The following is a 27,491-nucleotide window of genomic DNA, read 5'->3' on the forward strand; positions in this document are numbered from 1 at the left end:
CTGCCCCCCGGGACTCCACTCCCTATCTAAGCCTCCTTGCCTCTTGTCCCCTGACTGCCCCAACCCTTATCCACACCCCCACCCCCAGACAGACCCCTGGGACTCCCACGCCCCATCCAACCACTCCCCACCCCCTGACAGCCCCCCCCAGAACTCCCAACCCATCTAAACCCCTCTGCTCCCTGTCCCCTGACTGCTCCGATCCCTCTCCACACTCCTGCCCCCTGACAGCTCCCCCCCAGAACTCCCAGCCCCCTACCCCGCTCCTTGTCCCCTGACTGCCCCCTCCTGGGACCCCCGCTCCTAACTGCCCTCCAGAACCCCACCCCCTACCTAAGACTCCCTGTTCCTTGTCCCCTAACTGCCCCCTCCTAAGACCCTCCCCCAACTGCCCCCCAGGACCCTACCCCCTACCTGTACCCTGACTGCCCAAAACTTTCTCCACTCCCCTCCAAAAGCCCCCCCCCCGTTTCTTGACTGCCCCCTCCAGAACCTCCCTGTCCCTTCTCCTGCCCCCCCTTACCCTGCTGCTCAGAACAGGGTGTTGGGCTCTGTGCCAGCCGGACACATGGCTGAGCTCCCCTGCACAACACAAAACCCGGTCCCTGGCCCTGCACAGGGCTGCCGGACCGGGCTGCAGGAGGAGGAGCTGCCGGCCGGCTCAGAATGCAGAGAGGAGGAAGCTGCTCCGGAGTCCAGCCCGGGACTTTCCTGCTGCCCTCCCAGCCGCTCGCTCTGCTCTGCCGGGGGAGGGGGAAATCCCGGACATTGTGAGTGCTTTACAAATTCCCCCCGGACGCTATTTTTAGCACACAAAAGGAGGACATGTCCGGGTAAATCCGGACGAATGGTAACCCTACACAATGTCACTGTAAGATTTAGTTTCTGGCTTAACAGGGTGGAGTAAGCTGCGTAGCAGGGAGTAGGTCTTAGCCCCTACAACACTTAAGAATATTGGCACCGTCTTCTCTTCTGTAATGTCATTTGCAACAACAAAAAGCTCAAAACACTCAATATATACAATGCCATTGCACTATAGTCTCCTCAAAAGGTTCCAGTGGCCCTGTAAGTGTAGCCATGATTTTAGTTTCAGTTTGCACAATCAGTGCAAACAAGCCAGTTCTCACCCCCTTCCAGCAGCAAACAAGGTTTGTTTTTTTTTGTATCTTGACTTCTACTTCCTTCTGTTGCTGGGGCAGCCCAGGGATCCCATCCTCGTCGCCACGTTGTTATATCCTTGGGGGCAACAGTTTTAGGAAGAAATCACTGGAGACACAGAGAGCTGTAAACCTTGGAGCAGCCATTTATTGCCACACTCAGAACTAACCAACAGCCAGCCAAGCTGGCTGGGCTATCCCCTAATAATCTAACTCAGTTGCCATAGCAACACACGGTTCTATTACCACGACCACCAAATACACAACAGGATCCTTCAGTGCCGCTGAAGACCTGGAGCGCCGCCGGGTGAGTAAAAGCGCCGCAGCAGGTGGCACCTTTTTTTTTTGAGCGCTCCCCCTGTTTCCTCCACCTGGCTACGCCACTGCCTATTCGCTGCAGCCTATTTACTTGTTTCTTAGGGCATGGCTACACTTGCAGATATAGAGCGCTGTGAGTTAAACTCGCCTTCGTAGAGCCCAGTATGCAAAGCGCTGCAGTGTGTCCACACTGTCAGCGGCGTGCGCACTGGCGTGGCCACATTTACGGCACTTGCAGTGGCATTGGGAGCGGTGCATTATGGGCAGCTATCCCATAGAGCACCTCTTCCCATTCTGGCGCTGTGGCTTTTGGGAAGCGGGTGAGAGGTGCGGGGCATTCTGGTCCTGTCCCAAACGCCCCGTGATGCATTGCTTCGCATCGCAGCAATCCCTGTGCTTCTGTCCACATTTGGCGCCATCTTTCGACATTTTTTGTACTGTCTTCCCTTTCGGTCTGTGGAAATGGAGCCCGAACTGCTGAGGCGTATGCTGATGAGTCTCACCAGCACGTCACGTTTGGCAGTCAAGTTACTCCTTACGCTACAAACTAACAGTGAGGAGTCCAACAATGATATCAACTTGCGTAACACATATGACATGAGATTGCTTGGGGCATTCACGGACATGCTCACCACCGTGGAACGCCGCTTTTGGGCTTGGGAAACAAGCACGGAGTGGTGGGATCACATTGTCATGCAAGTCTGGGATGACGAGCAGCAGCTGCAGAACTTTCGGATGAGAAAAGCCACTTTCATGGGACTGTGTGAGGAGCTCGCCCCCACCCTGCGGCGCAAGGACACGAGTTTGAGAGCTGCCCTGCCAGTGGAGAAGCAGGTGGCTATTGCAATCTGGAAGCTGGCAACTCCAGACAGCTACCGATCGGTCGCTAACCAGTTTGGAGTGGGAAAGTCGACCGTTGGAATCGTGTTGATGCAAGTTTGCAGGGCCATTAATCGTATCCTGCTCAGAAGAACCGTGACCCTGGGTAACGTGCATGACATTGTGGATGGCTTTGCACAAATGGGTTTCCCTAACTGCAGAGGGGTGCTAGATGGGACACATATTCCAATTCTGGCACCAGCCCACCTAGCCTCAGAGTACGTTAATCAGAATGGGTATTTCTCTATGGTTCTCCAGGTACTTGTGGATCACCATGGGCGTTGGTGTTTCATGGACATTAACACAGACTGGCCCGGAAAGGTACATGATGCACGCATCTTTCGGAACACAGGCCTGTTCAGGAAGCTGCAAGCCAGTCAGTGCGCTTTACGTGCCTTGCCAGCGTGGACACGTCGTGAGTTAGAGCGCATGGGGCTGCTTTAATGCACTCCAACTCGTAAGTGGATTGGTAACTGGTTAAAAGATAGGAAACAAAGGGTAGGTATAAATGGTCAGTTTTCAGAATGGAGAGAGGTAAATAGTGGTGTCCCCCAGGGGTCTGTACTGGGCCCAGTCCTATTCAACATATTCATAAATGATCTAAACAGTGAGGTGGTAAAATTTTCATATGATACAAAACTACTCAAGATAGTTAAGTCCCAGGCAGACTGCGAAGAGCTACAAAAGGATCTCTCAGAACTGGGTGACTGGGCAACAAAATGGCAGATGAAATTTAATGTTGATAAATGCAAAGTAATGCACATTGGAAAACATAATCCCAACTATACATATAAAGTGATGGGGTCTAAATTTGCTGTTCCCACTCAAGAAAGATCTTGGAGTCATTGTGGATAGTTCTCTTAAAAACCTCCACTCAATGTGCAGCGGCAGTCAAAAAACCAAACAGAATGTTGGGAATCATTAAGAAAGGGATAGATAATAGGATAGAAAAGATCATATTGCCTCTATATAAATCCACGTGTATGCCCACATCTTGAATACTGTGTGCACATGTGGTCACCCCATCTCAAAAAAGATATATTGGAATTGGGCAACTGGGAGGCCCCTCCTCACCCCTTCTGCCTACAGCCCTGCCCCTGTTCTGCCGCTTCGACCTGCAGCCCTGCCCACAGCTCCACCCCTTTCTGTCCCTTCCCCAGGGATGGGGCTGCCCCTGTTCCACCCAGGGCCTCCCCCATTCTGTCCCCCCACTGCAGCCCCGCAACCCCTTTTGCTTCTTTCTCCCTCCTCTGGCCCCAACATTGGAGAAGCTCTGTCCCCATGCCACAGCTCTGGGCCCAGTGGGGAGTCAGAGATCCTCCAGTCCCAGAGCTGCAGTGGATGTCTGGGTGCTGGGTCTTTCTTCCCCCGCCAACCACCATGCTTCTGCATTTAGACCCCATCAGTTTATATGTATAATTCAGGATCAGGTTCTAGGGCTTCTCCTGCCCTGCCTGGCACGTCTGCCAAAGAGCTGGGTCAGGTGCAGCTTCCCCCATCCTGTGGCTTCTGCCAGGCTGGGCGGGGCTTCCCCTGTCCTGTGGCTTCTGTCGGGGACGGGAGTCACTGGGTGGGTTCCCCAGCCCTGCCCTGCTGCCATGGAGCGGGGTTGGGATGCAAGGGATTGCCCGGCAGCTGGGACTCCATGCTTCCACCACAGGGCGGTGGAATTTTTTCAAGCCCCCACCCCGCCAGCTAACATCCCACCTGGGTGTCTCTCTATAGTAGCAAATACCTCCCTGATTCCAGGCTGATGTGGGGAGCTGGTGTTTAGGTTACGTGGTGCAGGGAGGGGGGTCAGATTGAGGGGTGCAACTCTGACACACACACCCCCGCCTCTCATCAGTGTTTCACCTCTCAGGGGTGCATGGATTCCAGGGGCTGTGACTGAGGGGTTAATTCCCAGCCCCGGGTTTGCTTTGTTGCAGTTGCTGGGGGCTGCTCCCACCTTCCCTCCCTAATTCTCTTTCTGTTCTTCTTCTTCTCCCTCCTCTCTTCTCTTTCCTTTTCCTTCTTCAGTTCCACTTTCTACCCTGATCCTCTCTCTCTTTCCCTTGCCCATTGCTGCATTTCTCCTGTTCGGCTGTTCCTCTTTTTCCGCCATCTGGTGTTCTCCCTCCTCCCTCCTTCCTTTGCACTCCTCACGTCAGTCTCTTCCCCTCTGTGTTCTCCCCACTCCCTCTCCTGAGCCCGCTCTGCCTGAAGCCCATTCTCTGGGAGTGGGGACAAGGACCCCCAGGTGGGGGTGGGTGGGTAGGAGGCTCAGGTGGGAACCCCGCTCTATGGGATGAGCAATGTGGTGGTGTGTCGTCCTTCGGTTCCTGAGGTATTTTCACTTTCCAGTGGACATTTTGTGCTATGTGGTTGTTACAGCCAGAAGCCTTCCCTTCACTCTCTGTCACCCTGTCACACTCTTCATTGCTACCAGCACCAACATCCCCATCCCCCTCCTACACCCCCAGCCTTGAGCTGGGACCCCCAGATCCCACCCAGACATGGAGATCACAGGGTGTGGGGTTTCTTACACCGTTTTCAAAGACCAGTCAGACTCCATTTCATGAATTGTTTTTTTTTTCTGCCCCTCCCCACACTCACAAGGGAGGCACTGAAACAAGAAACAAAAAAATCAACTCCCCACAGCAACACACACACTGACAACTCATTTGGGGAGGAGTTTGGAGGCAAGTGGGCCAGATCCTCAGCTCAGCACAACAGGGCCCTGATCTCAGCTGGGGCAGGGCCTGTCTCTCGCTGTGTGTCTGTGCAGCGCCCGGCACAACGGGGCCCTGATCTCAGCTGGGGCAGGGACTGTCTCTCCCTGTGTGTCTGTGCAGCACCCGACACAACAGAGCCCTGATCTCAGCTGGGGCAGGGCCTGTCTCTCCCTGTGTGTCTGTGCAGCGCCCGGCACAACGGGGCCCTGATCCCAGCTGGGGCAGGGACTGTCTCTCCCTGTGTGTCTGTGCAGCGCCCAACACAACGGGGCCCTGATCCCAGCTGGAGCAGGGACTGTCTCTCCCTGTGTGTCTGTGCAGCACCCGACACAACAGGGCTCTGATCTCAGCTGGGGCAGGGACTGTCTCTCCCTGTGTGTCTTTGCAGCACCCGACACAACAGGACCCTGATCTCAGCTGGGGCAGGGCCTGTCTCTCACTATGTATCTGTGCATATGTCCAAAGGAGAGTGACATGAATTGAGAATACTTCCATACCTGGTAGTCTAAAAATAAACCCTGAGTCTGCTGCTTTATAAAAACAGATCAAAAGCTTGCGAGACTCATTCCCCTTGCTAGTCTGGACTCTGATATCTTGCACCTTGTGTTGGCATTTACCCCAATGCAGGGTGTGTTTGCAATGCTTCCATTCTGATTTAGTTACATTTTAGGCAGTATTATTTTCTGTCTGGGATACATTCAGCATGTCCATGCCCATGGAGGTAAATGTAACCAGAGGCACCGGAACAATTTGTACAGTGGGGGTGCTGAGAACCATTGACCCAAACAGTAAACCCTGTATATAATGGAAACCACTTCAAGCCAGGGGGTGCTGCCACACCCCCAGAATCCTTTGTTCCTGCACCTATAAATGTAACCTTTCTACCAGGTGGAGTCGGCAGCAACAAGGGCCGGGTTCAATATCTAGGGGTTCCTTTCGACAATGCAACAGAACCAGTTTGAGCCCCCCACCCAGAAATCTGGGAAAATTGCACATCTGGGCACCTCGATGACACAGTACTTCCCCTCTCGCAAGCACTGCGTCTGTGTATAGCAAAGAAAACAGCTAATAAAAAGGGGAAAGAAATCTGGCATTCATTCAGGAAAGCGCCACAAGCAGGATTCGAAAACATGACCATGAGCAAAACACTCACCCCCGAGTTCGCTGGGCAGTATCCTTCGCCTCAGTTCCTCACCTCGCGGTGTGAAAGTCCAGCAAACAAATGTTCCTTTAACACGCCGCTCCCCTCTCCCTCTACCGCATCCCACTCATGGTTGTTGGCCTTAGTCAGCTCTTAATGGGGGAACCTCTGGTAGTGCAGGCTGGGCAGTTTCACCAGAGACGCTGTCACACAGTAGATCTAAGACTTAGCACTTACCTGGTTATCAGTGATCTGAGCTCTAGTGAGCCAGAACAAAAGACTCTCAAGTGAATCTAATCAGCTCTGTCATTAAATGCAGGAGAGAGGAAGGGTCACATGGTGTTTATAATCCTTGGGCAGAGTCTATACCACCACCACCACCACTCAGTTGCTGTGCCTGAAATATTCTGAGTAGAATCAGAGGCCTGATGTTGGACAAAATAAGAGGTGTGGCTTATGAGAGTGAGGCTCCGGCAGGGTGGTTTTGGGCAGCAACCACTCACTACTGATGACCAGGCTTTGAGTGGAGGACAGACAGGAAAATAGTAGTGGTACTCTCCCACGACTGTCCTCCAAATAAGGTGACCAGATGTCCCGATTTTATCGGGACTGTCCCAATATTTGCTTATTTGTCCCACGTCCCGACCTACCTTCGGTCGGGACACGAATTGTCCCGATATTTCACCTGTGTGATCTGGTCACCCTACCTCCAAACCAAGTTCCACTGATTTGAGATGCCAAAATTAGATGCCACTTAGAGCTGGTCAAAACTCCGAATTTCTGTTTCCCAGAAGTTTTGACATTTTGAAATATTTTCATTCCAAATCGGAACACGCGCAGATATATTTGAAATTTTCCTCCAGCTTGGAAATTCTGAAAAACGTTTGGTTTTAGAAAAAAAAAATTATTGGCATGTTAACATTTTTGTTTAGCATTTTTTATTTTGTTATGAGTTTTTTCATTTCCATTTTTGATATTATTCCATGACGTGAATATCAGTGCATAAAATGCATTACTGCTACTGATGTTATAATATGACATAATATAAAAGTTGAAATAGTCCATTATTTTATTGTTTTTAAATCATGAAAGACGGCAGCTACTCAGTACTGATGGATACTTCGATCTAGAAAACATAAGCTGTAGCGCCTGTTTGTGTTTGTAAATGAAACAGTCTGACATGTAAAAACGTTTCAATGAAAAATGTCTGACCCGTTCTATTGTCTCTCAGAGTAGATTGTTCAGATGTTAAAAATATGATCAGGGAAGGTCTCTGGGTTCTTATGGGTTTTTGGATGTTGCTCCTTCTTGATTGTGGGGGAAATTGGCAATAATTTCCCAAATTTCCTTCCTGTGGCATTAGAATGAGTTGGCATTCATAGAGATCTTCATAATGACTCTCCTCCCTCTCTTTTCTCACATTCTTTGAGCAGTGAAATAGTTAACACGGACTTTTAAATCATTGGCATTGGACATCTGAGATAGGAACAAATAGAGGAAAGTAAAAGGTTTCTTCTTATCTCTGTTAATTATTTTAGGGTTTGTCTACACTTATGTTAAAATATGATTAAAATGAGTTAACTAATGTGTTTAATATAGTTGTAAATTCTTCTTCACCCCACATTTAAATACAAGTAGGAATAAACATACGTGTCATGCCCACACGCGCATTTACAATCATGTTACTTAATATTGGACGTGGGTGAATATTTTTTGCCTCAAAAACAAAAGGAAACAAATTCAGAAAAAAAGAACAATGTTTCATTTTGGCATTTTCAAAATTAAATGTTTTAATTTTCCTGTGCGAATTGACTTTAAAAAAAATTATATTTGAAAAAAGGGGGAAATGGTCAAAATTGAATTGATTTTGTCAAAACATCTACTTCAACCTGAAATTATTATTAAGTTTTAAACTTTTTGTTGAAATTTCATTTTTGATTTGACCTGAGACCAATGTTTTCCCACCAAGATTTTTGGAATTGCCAGAGAACTGAAAAATCCATTATTTGACTAGCTCCACTTAACAAAAAATTAGTTCAAACTTGTTAACTCACAGCTGAAAATCTGAATGAAGACATGGCCTTAGAGGTTATTTGTAATAATAATAAACACCAAATTGTCATATGGAAATGTGCTTTTCAAATTGATAGCTCCCTTTTAATTCTCAGTTGCAGCTTCTCTTTAACTACTTACTCATTGTGATAAACCTATGGATAGTTTTATTTTCTGTGCACTGAAACTTTTAAATGGCTATGCACCTCTTCCCTGCAAGCTGCCATTTTGGTTCTCAGAGGTGTTGCAGACTGTTACAGAGAGAGAGAGAGACACACACACTGTGCTCTCTCTAGAGACTTGATTTAGTTCTTATTTTTATCATTTCTCTTAATGTAATCCAGGCTCAAAGTTTCAGATTGTTCTTTCTGTATGGATAAAAAACCACACCACTCACTGAACAGATGTTTTTGCTTTCTTGACAGGGGCTGACAGTGGATCTGTGGCCAAAGTTTCCTGCTGAGATTTCTTCCTCAACGGACTCATCTGAGGCCGTTCCTTAATTATTCCATATTGTAAATCACAGTTCAGGAGGCCTAAAACATGACTTTAAAGTACTGCTCTGCCCCTCACCCCACAAAGGAGTGGCCCACAACATAGTTACCCAACACTTAAATGCATCCCTCACCACAACACAACACGCATGGGGCAGAAGGAAGCTCAGTTTAAGGTTTTTGTCAAAGGACAGTTTCTCTAACCATAGTGGGTATCCAGCAATGACTATGTGGGAGGGATTAATGTCTCCCATGAAGGTGAACATCTCCAGCCCTCTCTCAGTAATGTCCTATGGGGAGGTCAGCATTCAGTACCTACTGGAGACAGTAAAGAAGGGAAATTGGATGATATTTTCCTCCAAAGGACCCTCTCACACTATGAATTCAATGGGATTTGGCCCTAGTGTAAGGTTCTGATCACGGGCTCAGAGCCCTAGTTAGTTTAAGAATGACTCATGGATGTCCTTGTTGGGTCCCTTGGCTTTGAGATTAGCCATATAGGAACTGGGTATTATCAATTATTATTATTATATGACAAAGGAATTTGTCTAAAGTGATTTCATTCAGTCTTTTTTATTTATTTAAAATAAATATATTTTAATAAAATATTGTTTGTTGAGTCTTTTTAAAATAATAACAGGAAAATATGGTCCATTCAAATGGATGATGTATCCTGAAGAAGACACATCCCACAATGCACAGGAACAAATAGCAAGGAAAAGTCAATGGGACTGTCTCTCCCTGTGTGTCTGTGCAGCGCCCGGCACAACAGGGCCCTGATGTGTGTCTGTGTGTGGCATGATGGGTAGACTCCTGATGTCCCTTCATGCCATGTCCCAGCAGCCTCTGCCTTCTTCCTCACTCTGTTCTATCCCATCCCTTCCCCTCTCACTCTCCTGTGCTTTTGTGCCCTGTGGTATTGTATGTACTGAGAGCTACCCTGACTGGCCACAAGATGTCACTGCTGCTCCCCTCAGCCCCATCTGAAATGCTGTGGTTAACAGCACTCATGGTACCCAGTGCAGAGAAGCTCTGGAGGACGGGTGGGTGGTGGGTGTAGGGTGACCAGACGTCCCAATTTTATCGGGACTGTCCCGATATTTCCTTGTTTGTCCCTGGCATCTCTGGGCCTGGCAGTTTGTAGCCCCGGCACCTCTGGGCCTGGCAGTTCATAGCCCCGGCACCTCTGGGCCTGGCGTCTCTGGGCTTGGCAGTTCATAAACCTGGCGTCTCTGGGCCTGGCAGTTCAGAGCCCCGGCACCTCTGGGCTTGCTGCATCAGTTATGGATGTAAAAAAATTGCTTGAGTCCCGACACCTCTTTCATTACACATAATGTTAAAACACACTGGGGCACTTCAATGTGCACCAGCAGGGCCTACATGGACTAGTTGTGAATAACACATTAATGGGCTTCAGAAATCATACTCCCATATGTGTGCATTATCCCCCTGTGTAGACAAGCCCTGAGAGCAACTTTCCTTGATCTTCCAGCCCTGCTGCCTGTCTTTAATCAAAGCAAACGCTGCCAGGCTGAGAGTTTGGACTCTTGCTTTGGGCTAGAGGAAAGCGGCAACTTTATTAATGAATCGTAACCAATCTCCTGAGATTATTTTAATGCCTGACTCTTGATTTTTGGACATTTGAAGTTGGCAGTACTGAGTCAGACCTCCTGGAGAACAACACCTCACTCTTCTCTAGTGCGTTGCAGCAGTAGAGCTCAAAGCACTTTACCAAAGAGGGCAGTATCCTTATTTTACAGATGAGGAAACTGAGGCACAGAGGTCACCCAGCAGGCCAGTGGCAGAGCAGGGAATGGAACCCAGGTCTCCTGAGTCCCAGTCCTGTGCTTGAGCCACTAGGCTCCCCTGCCAGAGAATTACATTATTATTATTATTGATTATTTTGCATCATCGTAGTGGCATGTCCCAGGACACTGTTGTGCTAGGCTCTGTACAAACAAAGGGTGAAAAGACAGTTCCCTGCCCCAAAAAGCTGACATTCCAAGTCTAAGCTATCTGTCTTGGAAGGTGTAGACACAACAATCCTGCATTTTTCTCGTAAGGGGGTTAGACTAGACCAGTGGTTCCCAACCAGGAGTTCACATACCCCTGGGAGTACCCAGGGGTCTTCCAAGGGGCAGGTCAACTCATCTGGATATTTGCCTCCTTTTACAACAGGCTACATAAAAAGCACCAGCAAAGTCAGTACAAACTAAAATTTCATACAATGACTTGTTTATACTGCTCTATAGACTATACACTGCAATGTCAGCACAGTACTTTTATTCCAATTGATTTAGTTCATAATTATATGGCAAAATGAGAAACGAAGACATTTTTCTGTAACAGTGGTTGTGACACTTTTTTGTGTTTTTTTGTCTGATTTTGTAAGCAAGCATTTTTTAAGTGAGGTGACTTGGGGGTACGCAAACTAGATCAGACTCCTGAAAGGGGGACAGTCGTCTGGAAAGGTTGAGAACCGCTGGACTAGATGACCCTTGTGAGGCCTTCTGATTCTATGATTCTAAGAGATAACAGTGGATACAGACAGAGGGGGGTGTGTGTGTTAGGTTACTACGAAACAATGAGACAATATTAGTATGGTAGGCGGCGACAGCAGCAGCAACACACCCACAGCTTCCTGCTTAGACACCCATATTCAAATACTGATACAATCTACAGGATGCCTGTAGTGCTAATACTAACACTGCCCACTTACCACACAGCTTACTGATCAAAGGGAATTTCCTACTCCAACCTGCCGCTCAGTCCCTTAATAATAATGCTTCAAAAATGTAAAGCCATCCATGTAGGAGCAAAGAAATCAGGCCTTGCCGATAGGGTGGGGGCTCTATCCTGGGACTCTGAAAAAGTCCGGGGCGGGCAGGTCTTGGTGGATAATCAGCTGAATGCAAGCTCCCAGTGTGACGCTGTGATACTTGGATGTGTAATAGGGGAATCACGAGTAGAAGTAGAAAATGGTTTTACCTCTGGATTTGGCACTGGTGCCGCCACTGCTGGAATCCTGCATCCAACACTAGCATCCACAATTCACAAAGGGCGTTGATACATTGCAGAGGGGTCAGAGGAGGGCCACAAGAATGATTAAAGGATTAGAAAACCTGCCTGAGAGTGATAGAGAGACAATGTGGGTAAGGTGATATCTTTTATTGGCGCAACTTCAGCTGGGGGTAGAGGCAAGCTTTTGAGACACCAGAGTTCTTCTTTGGGGCTGGGAAGGTTCTCCCAGCATCACAGCAAAATGCAAGGTGCAACAGATTGAAAACATAAGAATGGCCATACTAGGTCAGAGCAAAGGTCCATCTTGTCCAATGTCCTGTCTTCCAACAGTGGCCAATGCCAGGTGCCCCAGAGGGAATGAACAGAACAGGTAATTATCAAATGATTCATCCCCTGTAGCCCATTTCCAGTTTCTGGCAAACAGAGGCTAGGGACACCCATCCCTGCCCATCCTGGCTAATAACCATTGATGGACTTATCCTCCATGAATTTATCTAGGTCTTTTTTGAACCCTGCTATGATCTTGGCCTGCACAACATCCTCTGGCAAGGAGTTCCACAGGTTGACTATGCATTGTGTGAAGAAACCTGCTCTAGTTCAGATCAGAATGATTTTGGGGAAGTTCTATGGTGTTTGCTATACCTGAGGTCACTGTGGTCCCTTCTGGCTTTGCAATCTATGAATTATGGAGAACTACAGGTCCCACGAGGCACTGTAGCAACATGTGGGGCTCAAGTATTTTGGAGTTTGGTTTTTTCCCCACGAACCTGACGTTTCCACAGGAGAAAAAGAAAACCATTTTCCATCACCAGTCTTCACCCCAGGCATGGCTGTTGAATGCGGACACAGAGTGACAACATTCTGAGGCGGGTACATCTATCAAGAGGGTGCCAGTCAGGGGGCTGCCTTCACAATCTAGATCTGAGTGCTGTCAGTTTTCATCACCTACTACAAGCAGAGGAATGGTGCGCAGAGCCCACACAGGAGGAAAAAAAAACACAAAACCACAAGCTCAGTCGTGGTTTAGCTGGGGTCGATCACTGTTGTTGAAGCAAGTTTGGTAAGGTAATTTCCAGTCAGGCTGCAGCTTTCGCTGGTCCATACATACCTGCATAGAAACAGGCCTTGAGTAGGTGAGTCCATTCTAAAAATACTGCAAGAACACACTTAGTCCCTCCTCACTGTGCTGTAAGCAATGACCTTCACATATACATTGAGCAACTGTGGAAACCTGTTAGTGTTACCCTCATCCTTCCTCTCATCTGGGCCCGTGGGCGACCCTCACTTGGTGTCTCACAGCTGAGCGTATGTGGCCAGTGCTGGGAGGCAGGGGCACAGCTCATTTTTGGGGAGCACCAAGTGCCAGGAACTTGGAGGGAAAAAATTAAATAACAATCGTTCTCCTCTCAGGACGTGGGCCCAGGCATCGTTCTCTTCGCTTCCAAGCCACACTTTGCCCCAGCGGCAGCTGAGCAGTGGGTGGGGTTGGGTGTCATGGAAAGTGACCTTTAACGCCCAGTGCTGCTATTTTTGGGTGACCATCGAGTCGGCCGTCATGACGCTGACATGAGCGGGGACGGCTGCAGGGCCCTCGGGGGCGTATAAAGGCGAGAAGGACCCCTCAAAACTCAGCCCCTGCTGCTGGTGGGAACCTGGTGACTTAACGGCTGGTGCTACACGGCTGTGACTCATGCTCAAGTTCAAGTCCCTGCAGCAGGGCAGTGGCCCTTGTGAAAGAGGGTTCACGCCCAGCGTCCATCGAGCGCACCAGCTGTGGGGACAAGGGAGCATCAGAGCATCAAAGCTTGGGACTAGTCATCCCAAAGCCGTTGGCAACGTGTCTGGATTCAAGATGGCCGACCCCAGGGGGAAACCGCCATGGAACCGCGGAACACTTTACTGTCATGCCCTTTTTGAAGGCAGAATTTCTCGTGTTGGGGGCTCGCTGCCCAACAGGACAGCTTTCTGTCAGCGCCCCGTCCCTGCCTCTGGTGTAAGGACATGAGACCTGTTAATGAAGGAAACCCCCAGCGCTGAGATAGGAAGGAAATTCACCAGCACCTGACAGGTGCTACTTCCTGATTTTGGAGGCACCACTCACCTTGGATTGCACGTACATCTCAGCGGCTGCCCTTCCACACAGCGTCCCTTGCTGGGTGCTGCCTTCTTTTGCTGTCTGGACCATGACTGAGGAAATAATCTATGCTGATATAAATGTCCTGGAAGACTCATCCCCCACCAGCCAACCCTCTCCCCTTAACCACCACGGTAAGTGAATTTGATTTTCTTTCCCTGATTTGTCCTAAGTTTAGGGTTCTGCTTTCCGCATGGGTGTTTATTAAAGTTTAGCTGGCGGAGTTCAGAGAGCAATTTTCTAGCTACCAGGCGCTGCTCAGCACCCTAGGAAAAGCTTGTCCTGGTATCTGCCAGTCTTTAGCTTAACACAGAACATTTGGTTTCTCTTTACAGCCACATGAATGTATAAATATTACTGGAATCTTTGCAGCTGGGAACATCCTTTACACTCACATGCCAGGGCAGTAAAATGTAATAGCAGCTTTTATCCATCTTCTGGGGGATTTCAGTAAGTTAGATTGATACACCAGCTGGAGATCTGGCCCACTGACTCCCATGCAGCTCTGGCTGATTCGCATTAGCTGGGGATTTGGCCCCAAGCGTCTTTGTAATAAATGGAGTGAGTTGCGAGTGAGAAGAGAAGGAACGGGCATGTTCAGGGTGGCAAATCTGGGAGACTCCGTGAGTAGAACTTGATTATTGGATTTGGAAGGAGGAGCCAAGATCCAAATCTTGGGGAGCCCAGTGTAAAGGCAGTGACCCCACTGCGTTCAGCGGAGTCCAGGCTGAATTCTGATCTCAGTGACCTTGGCATAAATCTGGAGTGACCCCACTGAAGTCCTTGGACTGAGGCCCGGTTCTGCTCTCACTTCTCATTCTGAATTCAGTGAGTGCAGCTGAGATCCGAATCAGGCGCCAGCACAAGGGGATGCCGGGCGAGCGCAGCAGAGACAGGCGTTGAGGCTGCAAATGGAATTAGCTAGGGAGCTGGGACGGATGGAAGTGGTGTAGAAGGATGGAAGGAACAGAAGGATAAAGTGAGGTTATGGAATCTCCATCATTGGAGATTTTTAAGGGCAGGTTAGACAAACACCTGTCAGGGATGGTCTAGATCAGGGGTGGCCAATCTGTGGCTCCGGAGCCACGTGCGGCGCTTCAGAAGTTAATATGCGGCTCCTTGTATTGGCACCGACTCCAGGGCTGGAGCTACAGACGCCAACTTTCCAATGTGCCGGGGGGTGCTCACTGCTCAACCCCTGGCTCTGCCACAGGCCCTGCCCCCACTCCACCCCTTCCCGCCCCCTCCCCTGAGCCTGCCATGCCCTCGCTCTCCCCTCCTCCCCCCGCCTCCTGCATGCCACGAAACAGCTGATCGGGAGGTACGGGAAGGGAGGGGGAGGCGCTGATCGGCAGGGCTGCTGGTGGGCGGAAGGGGAGCTGATGGGGGCTGCTGACGTATTCCTGTGGCTCTTTGGCAATGTACATTGGTAAATTCTGGCTCCTTCTCAAGCTCAGGTTGGCTACCCCTGGTCTAGATGGTGCTTGGTCCTGCTATGAGTGCCAGGAGCAATGGTCTCAAGTTGCAGGGGTGGGGATGGGGGGGTCTAGGTTGGATATTAGGAAACGTTATTTCACTAGGAGGGTGGTGAAGCACTGGAATGGGTTACTAGGGAGGTGGTGGAATCTCCTTCCTTAGAGGTTTTTAAGGTCAGGCTTGACAAAGGCCTGGCTGGTATTTAGTTGGGGATTGGTCCTGCTTTGAGCAGGGGGTTGGACTAGACGACTTCCTGAGGTCTCTTCCAACCCTAATCTTCTATGATTCTATGAGGGCAGGGGACTGGATTTGATGACCTCTCGAGGTTCCTTCCAGTCCTATCATTCCATGATTCTATCCCAGTGTCTGCTATCAGATGTTCAACATCACAAAAGATCGCAAGTCATGCCACCACATAGCAAAGAGAAGGACATGAGGCGTCTGAACAGGTGCTGAAGGGTTCTGCTTCTTTGGCTCAGTGCTGAAACTAAGCTAACAAGCAGGACACTGAGCGCAAGACAGGAACAGTGTATGTTTAGATACAATTGAAATCTGGCCCCTTAACTGCAATGGATTATATGTCTGTTTGGTAGATAGCCCCAAATCACTCCTGCTGCTGACCGCTTTTCTCATGGGCTAACTGGACAGGACTGCAGAGGGGACAAAAAGATTAAAACCTCTGCTGAAATCTCACCCACATTTCCAATAGTTTCAAAATGCTCCAGAAATACCAGTCAAAAACTCTGGCTAGCCGGTCAATGGGAGCCTCCTAAGAATAGTGTATCCCCGTCTGACAGCTTTACAACTGGCTCCAGTATCACACTGCCTTTATGTCTACACTGCAAAGAAACACCCGTGGCACTGTCAGAGCCCGGACCAACTGACTTGGGCTGCAGGGCTAAAAATTGCAGACGTCCCGGTTTGGGCAGGCTCTGAAATCTTGTGAGGGTCTCAGAGCCTGGGATCCAGCCAGAGTGTCTACACTGCTATTTTTAATCCCACAGCCGGAGTCAGTAGATCTGTGCTCTGAGATCTGGCACTGCGATTTTTCGTTTGCAGGGTAGCACATCCCCCGAGTGGCCAGAGAGACAGAAATCCAGATAAGCACATATGCCTCTTTGTTTAACACGTCCTTAAGTAGCTACAGAAAGTGCTTCACTGAATATTGTATCTCACAGATCTCCGGGGATTTGCACGTCGGCACGGGTCCGTTCTGTGGATTGCTTTGGCTGGCAACGTGATCCTGGCTACAGCGGTAATTGCACTGGGCATTCAGGGTGAGTAGCTCAAGGCCTGCTCTTCACTGGAACAGGTCCCTAGTGAAAACAAATTTTGAAACGTTGGAAACGGAAATTCTGCTTTCCGACTCACTCTTCAGAGATGTAGCCTCAATTCTCCTGTCCCGGCTCTGTTCCCTTAATAATTTGCTCCACTTGTCAGTAGACGACTGGACGCTTCATCCCAGCTAGGGCAAAGTGTTACAAGAACATGGTCCAGTCTGAACTTGGTACCTGAAACTCAGGGCATCCTGTTGGGGAGAAACTTCATGTTGTCAAATAGTGTTGCCTTGCAGGGCTGTTGCCATTAGGAGAAATCAATGCTCTAGTCAGCTCTAGTCTCAGTGTCATCTTATTTATTTACAAAAAACGGGCAGTAAATCCCATTTCTCTGATCACAGGAGAAACAAACAGCCGCAGGAAGTCTCCTTGCTCAGAAATCCCCAAGCCTGCCTCTTCACTGGGCTCTGTGCCCAAGAAGTTCTGTCCCTGTGTTTCCTCAGGGGTCATTCTCACAACTGCTTCTCCTGGGTTCCCCCCTTTGCCCTCCTCCCCCAACACACACAGGCTGCAACTGATAACCTAGCCACTGTGTTTCCAACTAGGAAACCTCTCAGCCCACCTGGCTTAGCTCTGATCTGCCACATGGCCTGTTGCAGTGGGTGATAACCTCCCCTGCCTGCAGCTGTCTCTGCCACAGAAAGGGGCTTAATAGCTCTGAGACGTTGCACCCCATAATGCTTTATAGAAATATGCTTATGAGAGTAAATATGACATAACTGGAATATGTTTTATGCTAAATATGCCATGTAACATATCTTTGCAAAGGTTATGATCTACTGAATATATTCATCCTATTTGTATGTGTAACCCTTCTGCCCATCTAAGTTGGCAGCAACAAGGGCCGGGTTCTGTATCTAGGGGTTCCGTTTCAATAACGCAATGCAAAACCGGCTCGAGCCCCCACCCAGTGACCTGGGACAATTACATACCACCCCCTGGGTGCCTCTAAGAGGCAATACTTCCCCTCTCGCAAGCACAGAGTCTGAGTGTAACAGAAAATGTTTAATAACATGAGGTAAACGACATCAGCATTAAATTGGAAAAACACCACAAACAGGATTCATAACACAAACCAGGAGCAAAAAACCCACCCCAGCAAATTGGGCTGTGTCCTTTCCCTTTAGTTCTTGAATCCAGCAACCCAAAAATCACCCAGAGTCCCCAAAGTCCAAGACCTCAAAGTCTCTTGGGTCCAGCAACCCCCCAAAATCCCAAAAGTCCAACAGACCCCAAAGTCTCTGTCCCTGGTCAGTGCAGCCCCAGAGTAAAAGGGGGGCACGCAGGGTGTTAAGGGGCACCTTACGTGATCTGAGGCCGGCCGTCTCTCCGTAGGGTTCCGCCGCAGCCTTCACCACAAGCCAGTCCACTTTCTGCCATCCCACGAACTGCTCCGCTCTACAAGCCGCTCCAGCCGTCCCCGCAAACAGCTCCGCCCGCCGTTCCTTGGGCCACTCCAACTATCCCCGCCAGGCTCCGCACCACTCACTGCTCCGCCAGCCACTTAGCAATATAGCTTCAGGCTCCCCAACTATTTAACACAGCCTCAGTGATCTCAGCTCTTAATAACTTCAGCTCTTTTGTGATTTCAGCTCTTAGCAATTTCAGCTCATAGTAGGGGAGCCCCAGTGCTAGTGCACCATTGGCCCAAAGTGAATTCAGCTCAGCAGCCTGTAACTAGACTCCTAATGGAATCAAAATTAGCTCTGACATTCAACAGTGGAGAGAGGAGATGGTGCAATTGGTGTTTCAAGCCCTCAAAGAGCGCCCGCCCATCCATCCATCCATCCATCCCCTCTCTCTCTCTCTCAATTCACTGAGTTTTGTAACTCCACTGACATTGCTTCACCGAATCAGGGTAACAACACTTTATTCTTCCTGCCCCAACAACAGAGAAACTGGGGATCCCACACCAGCCAAAGTAACCACTTTCAGTTGCTGTTGTTTCATGCCAGGCGGGTGGGTGTGCCTATGCAAACAAGGTCAGCCCCTGACGTTCTTTTCAACCCTCACCATAATTCACCACCAGATGTCAGGGTAGAGCTTATCCTGACTCTGCTTACATATGCATGTGTCATTTTTATATCTGAAGTTATGAGCGTTGGCTCTATGCTTGTATTTAAAGTGTTTGCTGTAGGCAGCTCACAAGGCAGATTTGGGCAACATAGTGTGAAGGGGTCTCTATGATCCAACCCGTCACAGTGGCGTAGTCGGCAGGATCTGTGCACAGCTGACTGCTTTGAGATACTGGTAGTGATTTTAAGTGAGTTTTAAGTGTTCTGGCTGGAGAACAGACAAAGGGGTAACTGGTTTGTTATTTTCTGTTTGCTTATTTCGGGTAAGGGAAATAGGGACAGAAAAGGAATCAAAATAAGTAAGAGTGAAGATCAGAAGAAGCTAGAACTGCACAGGTTGCAAATTGTCCAGAAAGGCTGAACACTGGGCGCTGGGAAAGTCTCTGTTAACTGAGAAGCCCCTGAGCTGAGTGCATCTCAGTTTCAGTGAACTGCAGAGTGGCGTGGCCCAACCTCTGTGTCTGTGCTGAAGCTGACTGGCATGTCTAACTTAGCAAGACAGGAGTGGAGGGATGCCTGTTCTGGCAGGAGGGGGTTCTCAGTGGTATCCCAGCTCATTGAGTGATGGTCTCAAGGGGAGACAAATGGAAATTGATGCGCAATTTGCCCTGGAAAAGACTGCCATGGAGGCAGAAGCAGCCAGACAAGGACAGTAACGATGGGGGTGTGACTGATTGCTGGACCCAGACTAGAAAGGAGTCTAGTGTGTGAAGAAGCTTATTGGAACATCTCTGAGGGTGAGATTTACCCGCATTTAGTTTCCTACTGTATTAGGCTTAGACTTGCGTGATTTTGTTTTATTTTGCTTGGTAATTCACTTTGTTCTGTCTGTTATTACTTGAAACCACTTAAATCCTACTTTTTATATTTAATAAAATCACTTTTTACTTATTAATTAACCCAGAGCAAGTAATTAATACCTGGGAGAGCAAACAGCTGTGCATATCTCTCTATCAGTGTTATAGAGGGTGGACAATTTATGAGTTTACCCTGTATCAGCTTTATACAGAGTAAAACTGATTTATTTGGGGGTTTGGATCCCATTGGGAACTGGGTGTCTGGGTGCTAGAGACAGGAGCACGTCTTAAGCCATTTTCAGGTAAGTCTGCAGCTTGTGGAGGACGTGGTTCAGACCTGGGTCTGTGTTTGCAGCAGGCAAGCGTGTCTGGCTCAACCAGGCAGGGTACTGAAGTCCCAAGCTGCCAGGGAAAATGGGCTCAGAGGTAGTCTCAGCACATCAGGTGGCAGTTCCCAAGGGGGTCTCTGTGATCCAACCTGTCACAAGCTCCTTTTGTTGAGAGTAAAGGAGGGTGCTTGGCTCCCACTGGCTTTCATTAGGCCAGTGATTGTCCTGGGGCCAAACATCCCCTTGATGGAAACTTTCAACATCACAGTATGAAGGAAAACATGGAATGGATCAGAATATTCATAATGAATGTGGCCCTCCCTCCCTCTCTCCCTTCCTTCCCTGCCTCGTTCCATCATCTCTGTCCCTACCAAGGTCAACAGAGGCTCCTTGGTGATTTTTCACATCATCACATTCTCACTGTTCCGATCCCTAAATACTAATGATAATTCGAATTCCTTACCCTTTTGCCTCGCAGTAGCAGATTTTAGGGCCTGACAGGTCAGTTTTCTCTCTGGAGGAGAAATTGGTAATGCGGATCCAAGTATTTCCTAGTGCAATTTGTTTATTTACAAGATAGATAGATAGATAGATAGATAGATATCTTGTTTCCTGGTCACAAACTGCACCCAGGCGATCCCCCCTTGCGAAAGCCCCAGAGCCGGTCAGCAAGAAGCAGCTCTCTGGAGCCTCTGTGTCCCTTGGACTCTCACCTTGTTCCTGCCTCAGCCCTGGGGAAACCCCCATAGTCCAAGCTGCTCACCCAGGACTGCATGCTCTGGACATTAGCCCTCCCTAGGGTCAGCTGCTGTGCAGAACAAGGGACCCTGGGAAAGGTGTCACTACCCAGACACAGGCAAGAGCTCTGCCCCTTCAGGACTGTCTGGCTGCAGTGAGTTTCACCCTGGGAGCTCATACACCAGTGACCTGTAAAGTACATGACAGGAGCCCCTGCTGGCATAACAGCAACAGTAACAACCACTCACTTGTCTGCTGCTTGGAAGTTTTCCAGGGCCGCTCCCTGCAGACGGACACTGGCGCAGTCTCATCGGTCCCTGAGAGCAGCGGTGTCCCCCAGAGACGCTCCCCCGGCAGAGAATGCAACAGGAGTCTGGAGGACTTGGTGTCTCGCCTGAAGCAGAGTCTGTGTCACTCAGCCCAGAGCCCCTCAGCAGGTAACCGCAACTCGCTGTGGCTCTGAGCCCCTCGGCATGTTCTGTACACCATGCAGGTGGAGGAGGGCCTGTCTGAAGGAGGCCGGCCATGGGCAGGCCAGCCTGCTAGCCTGTGTCCTCCTCTCATCCTATGTCTCAGGTGGCCCCGGAGCTTCTCTCTCAGTGAGGCCAGAGGAGGGGCACTGAGGATGGGGGAGGCAAGAAGGGGATCTGCTCCCATACTTCCTCGAAGGATAACAAATACATAAGGGCTATTATAGAGACGATGGGGATCAATTTGTCTCTGTGGCCACTGAAGGCAGGATGAGAAGTAATGAGCTTTGTCTGCAGCAAGAGAGATTCAGGTTAAATATTAGGAAGAATTTTCTAACTCTCAGTGTAGTTAATTACTGGAACAGGCTTCTAAGGGAGATTGTGGAATCCCCGTCGTTGGAGGTTTTAAAGAACAGGTTGGAATATTAGGGATGGTCTAGGTCTACTTGGTCCTGCCTCAGTGCAGGGGGCTGGACTTGATGACCTCTCAAGGTCCCATCCAGCTTGACAGTTCTATGAGTCTGTGAGAAGTGGTGCTGCTGAGAGACAGTCTCCTTCCTCTAACCTCAGGCAAGGAGAAGATGAGCCTGGGGCATCTTTCCCCTGCCCCAGCAACAAGAGGGAGGCCGGAGGTGGATCAGGGAGGTGGAGCAGAAAGGTGGATATCAGCATCTGGCACCAGATCCCAGCAGAGGCCAGAGCTTAGGTAGGAGACCGGCCATTTCCGACCTCCCCCATCTGAGCAGTTTCAGAGGAAGAAAATTTCTTTCCAAGCCTCCCCAATGCCAGCAGCGGCTGGAGGTAGGGCAGACATTGGGTGCCTGAATTCCTAGTCCGCAGTATCAGAGGAAGGCGGGAAGTGCTGGCTATGGACAGACAAGCAAATACTTCTGTGGTCCAATTTGGACAATATTTGCCGGCCAAGTAGCACCAATGGCAGACACCTCTCAGTGGGGATGATGGGGCACAGTGACCTCCAGTGGCCAGTCAGGGTAATTCTCCGAGTGAGCTGGATTGCTGAGTAAATAAATGATTTGGGCAAAAAAAACAGGCTGGGGATGGAGGGGGGCATAGAAGGGAGAAAAATAAACAACAGTTCAGTTCAAACCAAAACTGTTTTTTTTTTTTAAATTTTCAATGTATTGGGGAAAAAATGAAAACGCTTCATTTTGGCTTGATGAAAATATTTTTGTCAACCTAAACCTATTTTTTTTTATTTTTCGGGGAGGGGGGGGGGTTCCGCCATTTTAAAATCTGTTTGTTTTTATAATGTCCACGTTGGAAGCCGAAATACTGTTTCAAAACAAGAGGTCGAAGGGACACATTTTGCAATGGCTGAAATGAACCGTTTTGACTTTTTCCAGAAAAAAATAAATGTTGAGGCCAAAACTATTTGTGGAATCCAACCCAAGATTGTGACTGGTTTGAGCGCAGAAGATAAATTATTTGGCAAATTTACTATTTGCTGAAATTTTTGACTGATAATTTTTTTTGCCCAGCTCTAGTGAGCAGGGCAGGTTGTTCTAAGAATACGAGTATAATAGACTCTAACAAAGCCTGTATTTAGTGATAGTTCAGATTTCAACCGGGTACCCCGGAGCCATCCCCCCAAAGGCACAGTCATGTTGCCCACAGCACTGTCAGTGTAACACACTCCAATTATCTGTAAGGCCTTCACTCCCACCTCCAACGGATACCAGAAAGCACTAGGCATCCAACTTCACCCAACTCTCACACAGAAACCGGAGCAGTGACCTCAGACGCTCTCTTGTAACACCAGCAGCACATATGCCCGTTACACAGCCCGTGTGTTTGGGAAGTGACTCCACTTTGTCAGGGCCGAGGGCGACAGTCAGGTTTTGCACCAGCCTGCAAGAGAGGTGGAGAGCAGGTGGCAGCGCAGAGGTAGCCGTGGTGGCTAGTGATGGCTAACGAGGCTGAGCACGTAGAACTAGTCATGAGTGATGCCTGCGGCTGAGAATGCCCAGGTGGTTTTGGGGGACGGCGATAGCGACAGTGGGTGATGCTGAGTGAGGACCCTGGGGCTAGAGCCACAAAGGCACTTAGATGATTAACTGCCACTTTCGGGGCCTAAGTCCAACATTTAGATACTGCTGGGAGCTTCAACACCCACTCCCAGCTGCCACTTAACCCTGTAGGTGCCTAACGTAAAGGACAGCTGGGGCTGCACTAAGCAGGATTTTGGCTGGTAGCACGTCCCTGTTATACCCAATAGTTAGATTCCTCCGCTGGGACATGGGAAACCAGGTTTGAATTCTGCCTGATCTGGAACTGGGGCTCCTTGAGTCCAGCTCTCCCAGGTGAGGGCCCCGAATCCTGGGCTGTTGAGTCTTATAGGGGAAAATCTCTCCTGTTGAAACCGTTCCATTTTGTGTGTGCTAATTAAATAATGAAACGGTTTGACACTGAGACCAAGGTGTCTCCTCTTTGCCTCGCAGTGAAAGAAGTGTGACACAAAGTGTCAAACTGTTTCATTACAACACAGACAAGAGACACGTTGATCTAGAAAAGAAAAGTCGACCAAATGTTTCAAGCAGAGACCCTGCCCCAAAATACTTCCTAGAGCAGAGCTTTCAGAAAAACATCCGATCTTGATTTAAACATTGCCAGTGATGGAGCAAAATTACGACCCTTGGTAAATTGTTCCAATGGTTAATTACCCTCACTGGTAAAAATGTACACCTTATTTCTAATCTGAATTTGTCTAGCTTCAACTTCCAGCCATTGGATCATGTTATACTTCTCTGCTAGACCAAGAGCCCATTATTAATAATTTGTTTTCACATAGATACCTATAAACTGTAATCAAGTTATCCCTTAATCTTCTCTTTGTTAAGCTAAATAGCCCTAGCGCTTTGAGTCGCTCACTGTTCAACAGGTTTTCTAATCCTTAGATCGTCTCTGAACCCTCTGCAGTTTATCAACAGTGTTTTTGATCAGCACAAAGTAGAAGCTGCTCTTAATGATTTTTAAAAAGTAAATTAAAATAACAGAATCTTTCAATGTGTTATGCTACATCATGAAATAAGGGGGAAATAATGCAAATCATATCAAAATAAGAATCCATAAAATAAAATTCAAAGTGAAATTCTGAAATGTTCCAAACAGAACATTTTCCACAATAAAAAAAACCTTGTCCTTCTGAAACATTTTTTTCTGTGAGAATATTTGTCACAGTTGATACAGTTTCTTGAAAATCGTTGGTTGAACCAGCTTTTCTACTGAAAAATGGTTTTGAGGAAAATGTTCTGACCAGCTTTCATTGTTAAACAGTGAGTCTAAAGGCTCTGGATGGGATTATTGCAAGTGCCTGACTCAGGGGGACTTGTACCCTCTCTGAGCTGTTACAGGCACGTTCATTAGGGCTCAGAATCATTACTGCTGTGTCTCTCCACATCTCTCTCCAGACGGCTCTGGCTGCAAACTCTGCCCCGTGGACTGGCTGTCGCACAGGGGAAAGTGCTATTGGTTTTCTAAAGAAAGCACCATCTGGAACAAGAGCCGTGCTGACTGCTCAGTGAAGAGCTCTCGAATGCTAGTGATCCAAGACCAGGAGGAGATGGTAAAGTAAAACAGAGGGGGCGAGACTTCCTCTGGAGGGGAACCCCAGTTACATGGTACCTGATGTGCAAGAGGAGAAGGAGACTTCTTCCTGAGGATGCTAATGCAGCATCCTCAGGATGGGGGGAGGGATAGTTCAGTGGTTTGAGCATTGGCCTGCTATACCCAGGGTTGTGAGTTCAATCCTTGAGGGGGCCACTTAGGGATCTGGGGCAAAATCAGTACTTGGTCCTGCTAGTGAAGGCAGGGGGCTGGACTCGATGACCTTTCAAGGTCCCTTCCAGTTCTAGGAGATAGGATATCTCCATTATATATAAGGGCAGGAGCCGCTCTCACACACGTTGCTCCCCATTAACACAGGGATGGGCGAGCCAGGAGAGCTGCATAGCAGCAGAACCGGGAAACTGTTCCCCCAACCTCCCCACTGCCTCCACTTATTCCTCCTCCTGCCTCGTGCGGATGGAGGCTCCTTCCCTGTCAGGAGCCACACACGGGGAACAGCAAGACGGGAGGCACAGAGGCATATTAACCGCTCCGGGTGGGATTTTCAAAAGCATGAAAGATAGGAGCAAAACACAATGGGGTGACAAGCGACTGTCACTGTGACTTGTGCTCCTAATTCCCCTAGATGCTTGAAACTCCCACCCTGTGTCATCTAGCCCTGAGCCCTGTTTACACTAGTGTTCCCACTGGTGCTGCTACACCGATGGTAGAAATGCTGGGACATTGTAACAATAGCAACAACAAAATCTAGTGTAGCCAAGGCCTAAATGCTCAAGCCCCCTTTTGGAGAACAGTCTGTCAAGTTTTCTAGCTGAAGCAAAGAATCTTAGAACGCGATCAGGTTGTACTCACCCTCTGTCTTCACCCCGCAGGAGTTCATACAGAACGTCACACAGGGTAAATATCATGTCTGGCTCGGGCTCAGTGTTACGTCACCAGGGAAGAACTGGACCTGGGTGGACAGCTCCAAGTTAGACCAAACTCTGTGAGTGTTGCCTGGTGGTTGCTATTTTATTTCATTAAAAAATGCATACCCCTTGGTTGAGCTATTCATAGGACTTAACACATGGAGCCCTGTGTCTAAACAAACCAAAGTTGTAAGATTGCTTGAGCTCCAGGGACAACTCTGTGAGTGTAGAGACCCCAGCAACTACAACTGGGTAAACTTTTGTCAGTGACTAGTAAACTCATGGAAAAAAATAAAACCATTTTTTTCAGGGCAATGAAAGTATTTGTGAAGTCAACCCAAATTAACAAATAGTTTGGGCTGGGAATTTTTCTCCCCCAAAAATGTACAGTGGTTTGCTTGGCTGTTTGAAATGCAATGTTGCCACTTTGCATTTTGACATGATGCTTTGTTTCAAAATTTAGCAATGTGTATTTAAAAAAGATTAAAACTTCCCAAAACAAAAAATAATATATATATTTTTTTCATTTAATTTAGGGATGTTTTTCAACTCATAGTGATTTTTTTTCCTGTTCAGTTTTTCATTCCAGCAAGAAAAATCTGTGGGGAAAAATCAGTTTTGGTTTGAACCAAACCAATTTTTTTTTTTTCCGGTTCAGCTCCTGAACTGAAAAAAATCAATTATTTGCTTAATTCTAGTAGCAGCCTCGTAGGCCTCTATCCATGGTGTAGCCACTAGATGGGGACAAAGAGCTACGCTGTGCTAGCATGTGTTACACAGAGCTCATGAAAGAATTCAGTCAAGCTGCCCATTGGATTAGAAGAACTAGTTACTCTAGGTTGCTTTAATTTAATTTAAACCCATTAGGACAAATTTGTCCCTGATGTAAACAACTCCATTGATTTTGGCAGAGTTACAGAGAGTCTGAAATTGGCTCACTGACTTCCTTTTTCCTCTGCTTTACAGGTTCCCAGAATCAAGTCCTACTGATCTAAACAGCTGCGGAATGATAAAAGGGAATCAGATTAAATCTGAAATTTGCAGTGCTGAATTAAAATGGATTTGTCAGAAGGAAGCCGTGCCGCTATGAACAGTGACAGACCAGTACACTCCCTTGTGTTTCAGCGTCTGGGCCACACTTCCAGGAGCAGATGTGCCAGCGGAGACATGTATGTCCCGTGCATCCTCAAACCAGCTATTTGTATGGGCAACTTGGGTAAATGCATTTGCAAATCAGACCCTAGGGCAAAGGCGCATCTCATGGACGTAAACACTGCACGACTGACTCGGGTCCAGTAAGAACACACTTGTACCTCCCCCTGTATCCCCTTGCGCCATCACTGATACCCTGGCTCCACCCCTTCCTCCTTCACTCCCTTCTCTTCACCTCTGGTGCCTCTTCAGCCTTCTGCCTCTCACGCCCAATACTTCAGTTCCCTTGTGCTTCCCCCAGGTGTCCACCTAGCTCAGTGGGAGGGGCATTTCCACATCCTTGTTCACCTTGATCTGATCTCCCTGCCAACTCCACCTCCATCTGTTGCTTTCCTCTCCTCTCCGGGGTCTTCTCCTGCTTTTCTGCCTAGCCCTCCTTCAGCGTCTCCATGACAACCTTGGAACTTTTTTAACCCAATGTTTTTCAAATCAGGTGTTTCATGAAAGTGGACAATGGTTCTTGAACCATTTTGGTTTTGATGAATTGGCATTTTCTGACACCCTCTACCCCTGGAAAAAAAAAAGAAAATTCCTAACCATGACTGAGTTTCTTATATTTTTATGAATTTTGCATCATTTGTAATTTCTCATCATTTCTCATTTTTAATAAATTGTTATCAGCATTTTGTATCATTTATAATCTTTCCTTTTTCA

At 48.2% G+C, this 27,491-nt stretch overlaps 1 protein-coding gene across 1 annotated transcript; it reads left to right on the plus strand.

Annotated features, from left to right (window-relative positions):
• Positions 1-5,527: 5,527 nt before the first annotated feature.
• On the plus strand, positions 5,528-27,460 carry LOC101952300 (killer cell lectin-like receptor subfamily F member 1). The gene is made up of 6 exons (XM_065563187.1): positions 5,528-14,044; positions 16,565-16,663; positions 20,929-21,099; positions 24,561-24,715; positions 25,590-25,702; positions 26,592-27,460. Exons 1-6 carry the CDS (start codon positions 13,960-13,962, stop codon positions 26,713-26,715), a joined length of 747 nt encoding a protein of 248 aa, XP_065419259.1. The 5' UTR covers positions 5,528-13,959; the 3' UTR covers positions 26,716-27,460.
• Positions 27,461-27,491: the final 31 nt, after the last annotated feature.

Source organism: Chrysemys picta, chromosome 12, assembly GCF_011386835.1.
Source record: "Chrysemys picta bellii isolate R12L10 chromosome 12, ASM1138683v2, whole genome shotgun sequence".
Classification (NCBI taxonomy): domain Eukaryota; kingdom Metazoa; phylum Chordata; order Testudines; family Emydidae; genus Chrysemys; species Chrysemys picta.

Bases quoted from the DNA above. Each gene is read 5' to 3' on its own strand.
- LOC101952300 (XM_065563187.1), top strand. From the start codon at position 13,960: ATGACTGAGGAAATAATCTATGCTGATATAAATGTCCTGGAAGACTCA. The intron at 16,664-20,928 runs GTGAGTAGCTCA...GCTGCTTGGAAG, and splicing joins AATTGCACTGGGCATTCAGG to TTTTCCAGGGCCGCTCCCTG. The intron at 25,703-26,591 runs GTGAGTGTTGCC...TCTGCTTTACAG, and splicing joins TCCAAGTTAGACCAAACTCT to GTTCCCAGAATCAAGTCCTA.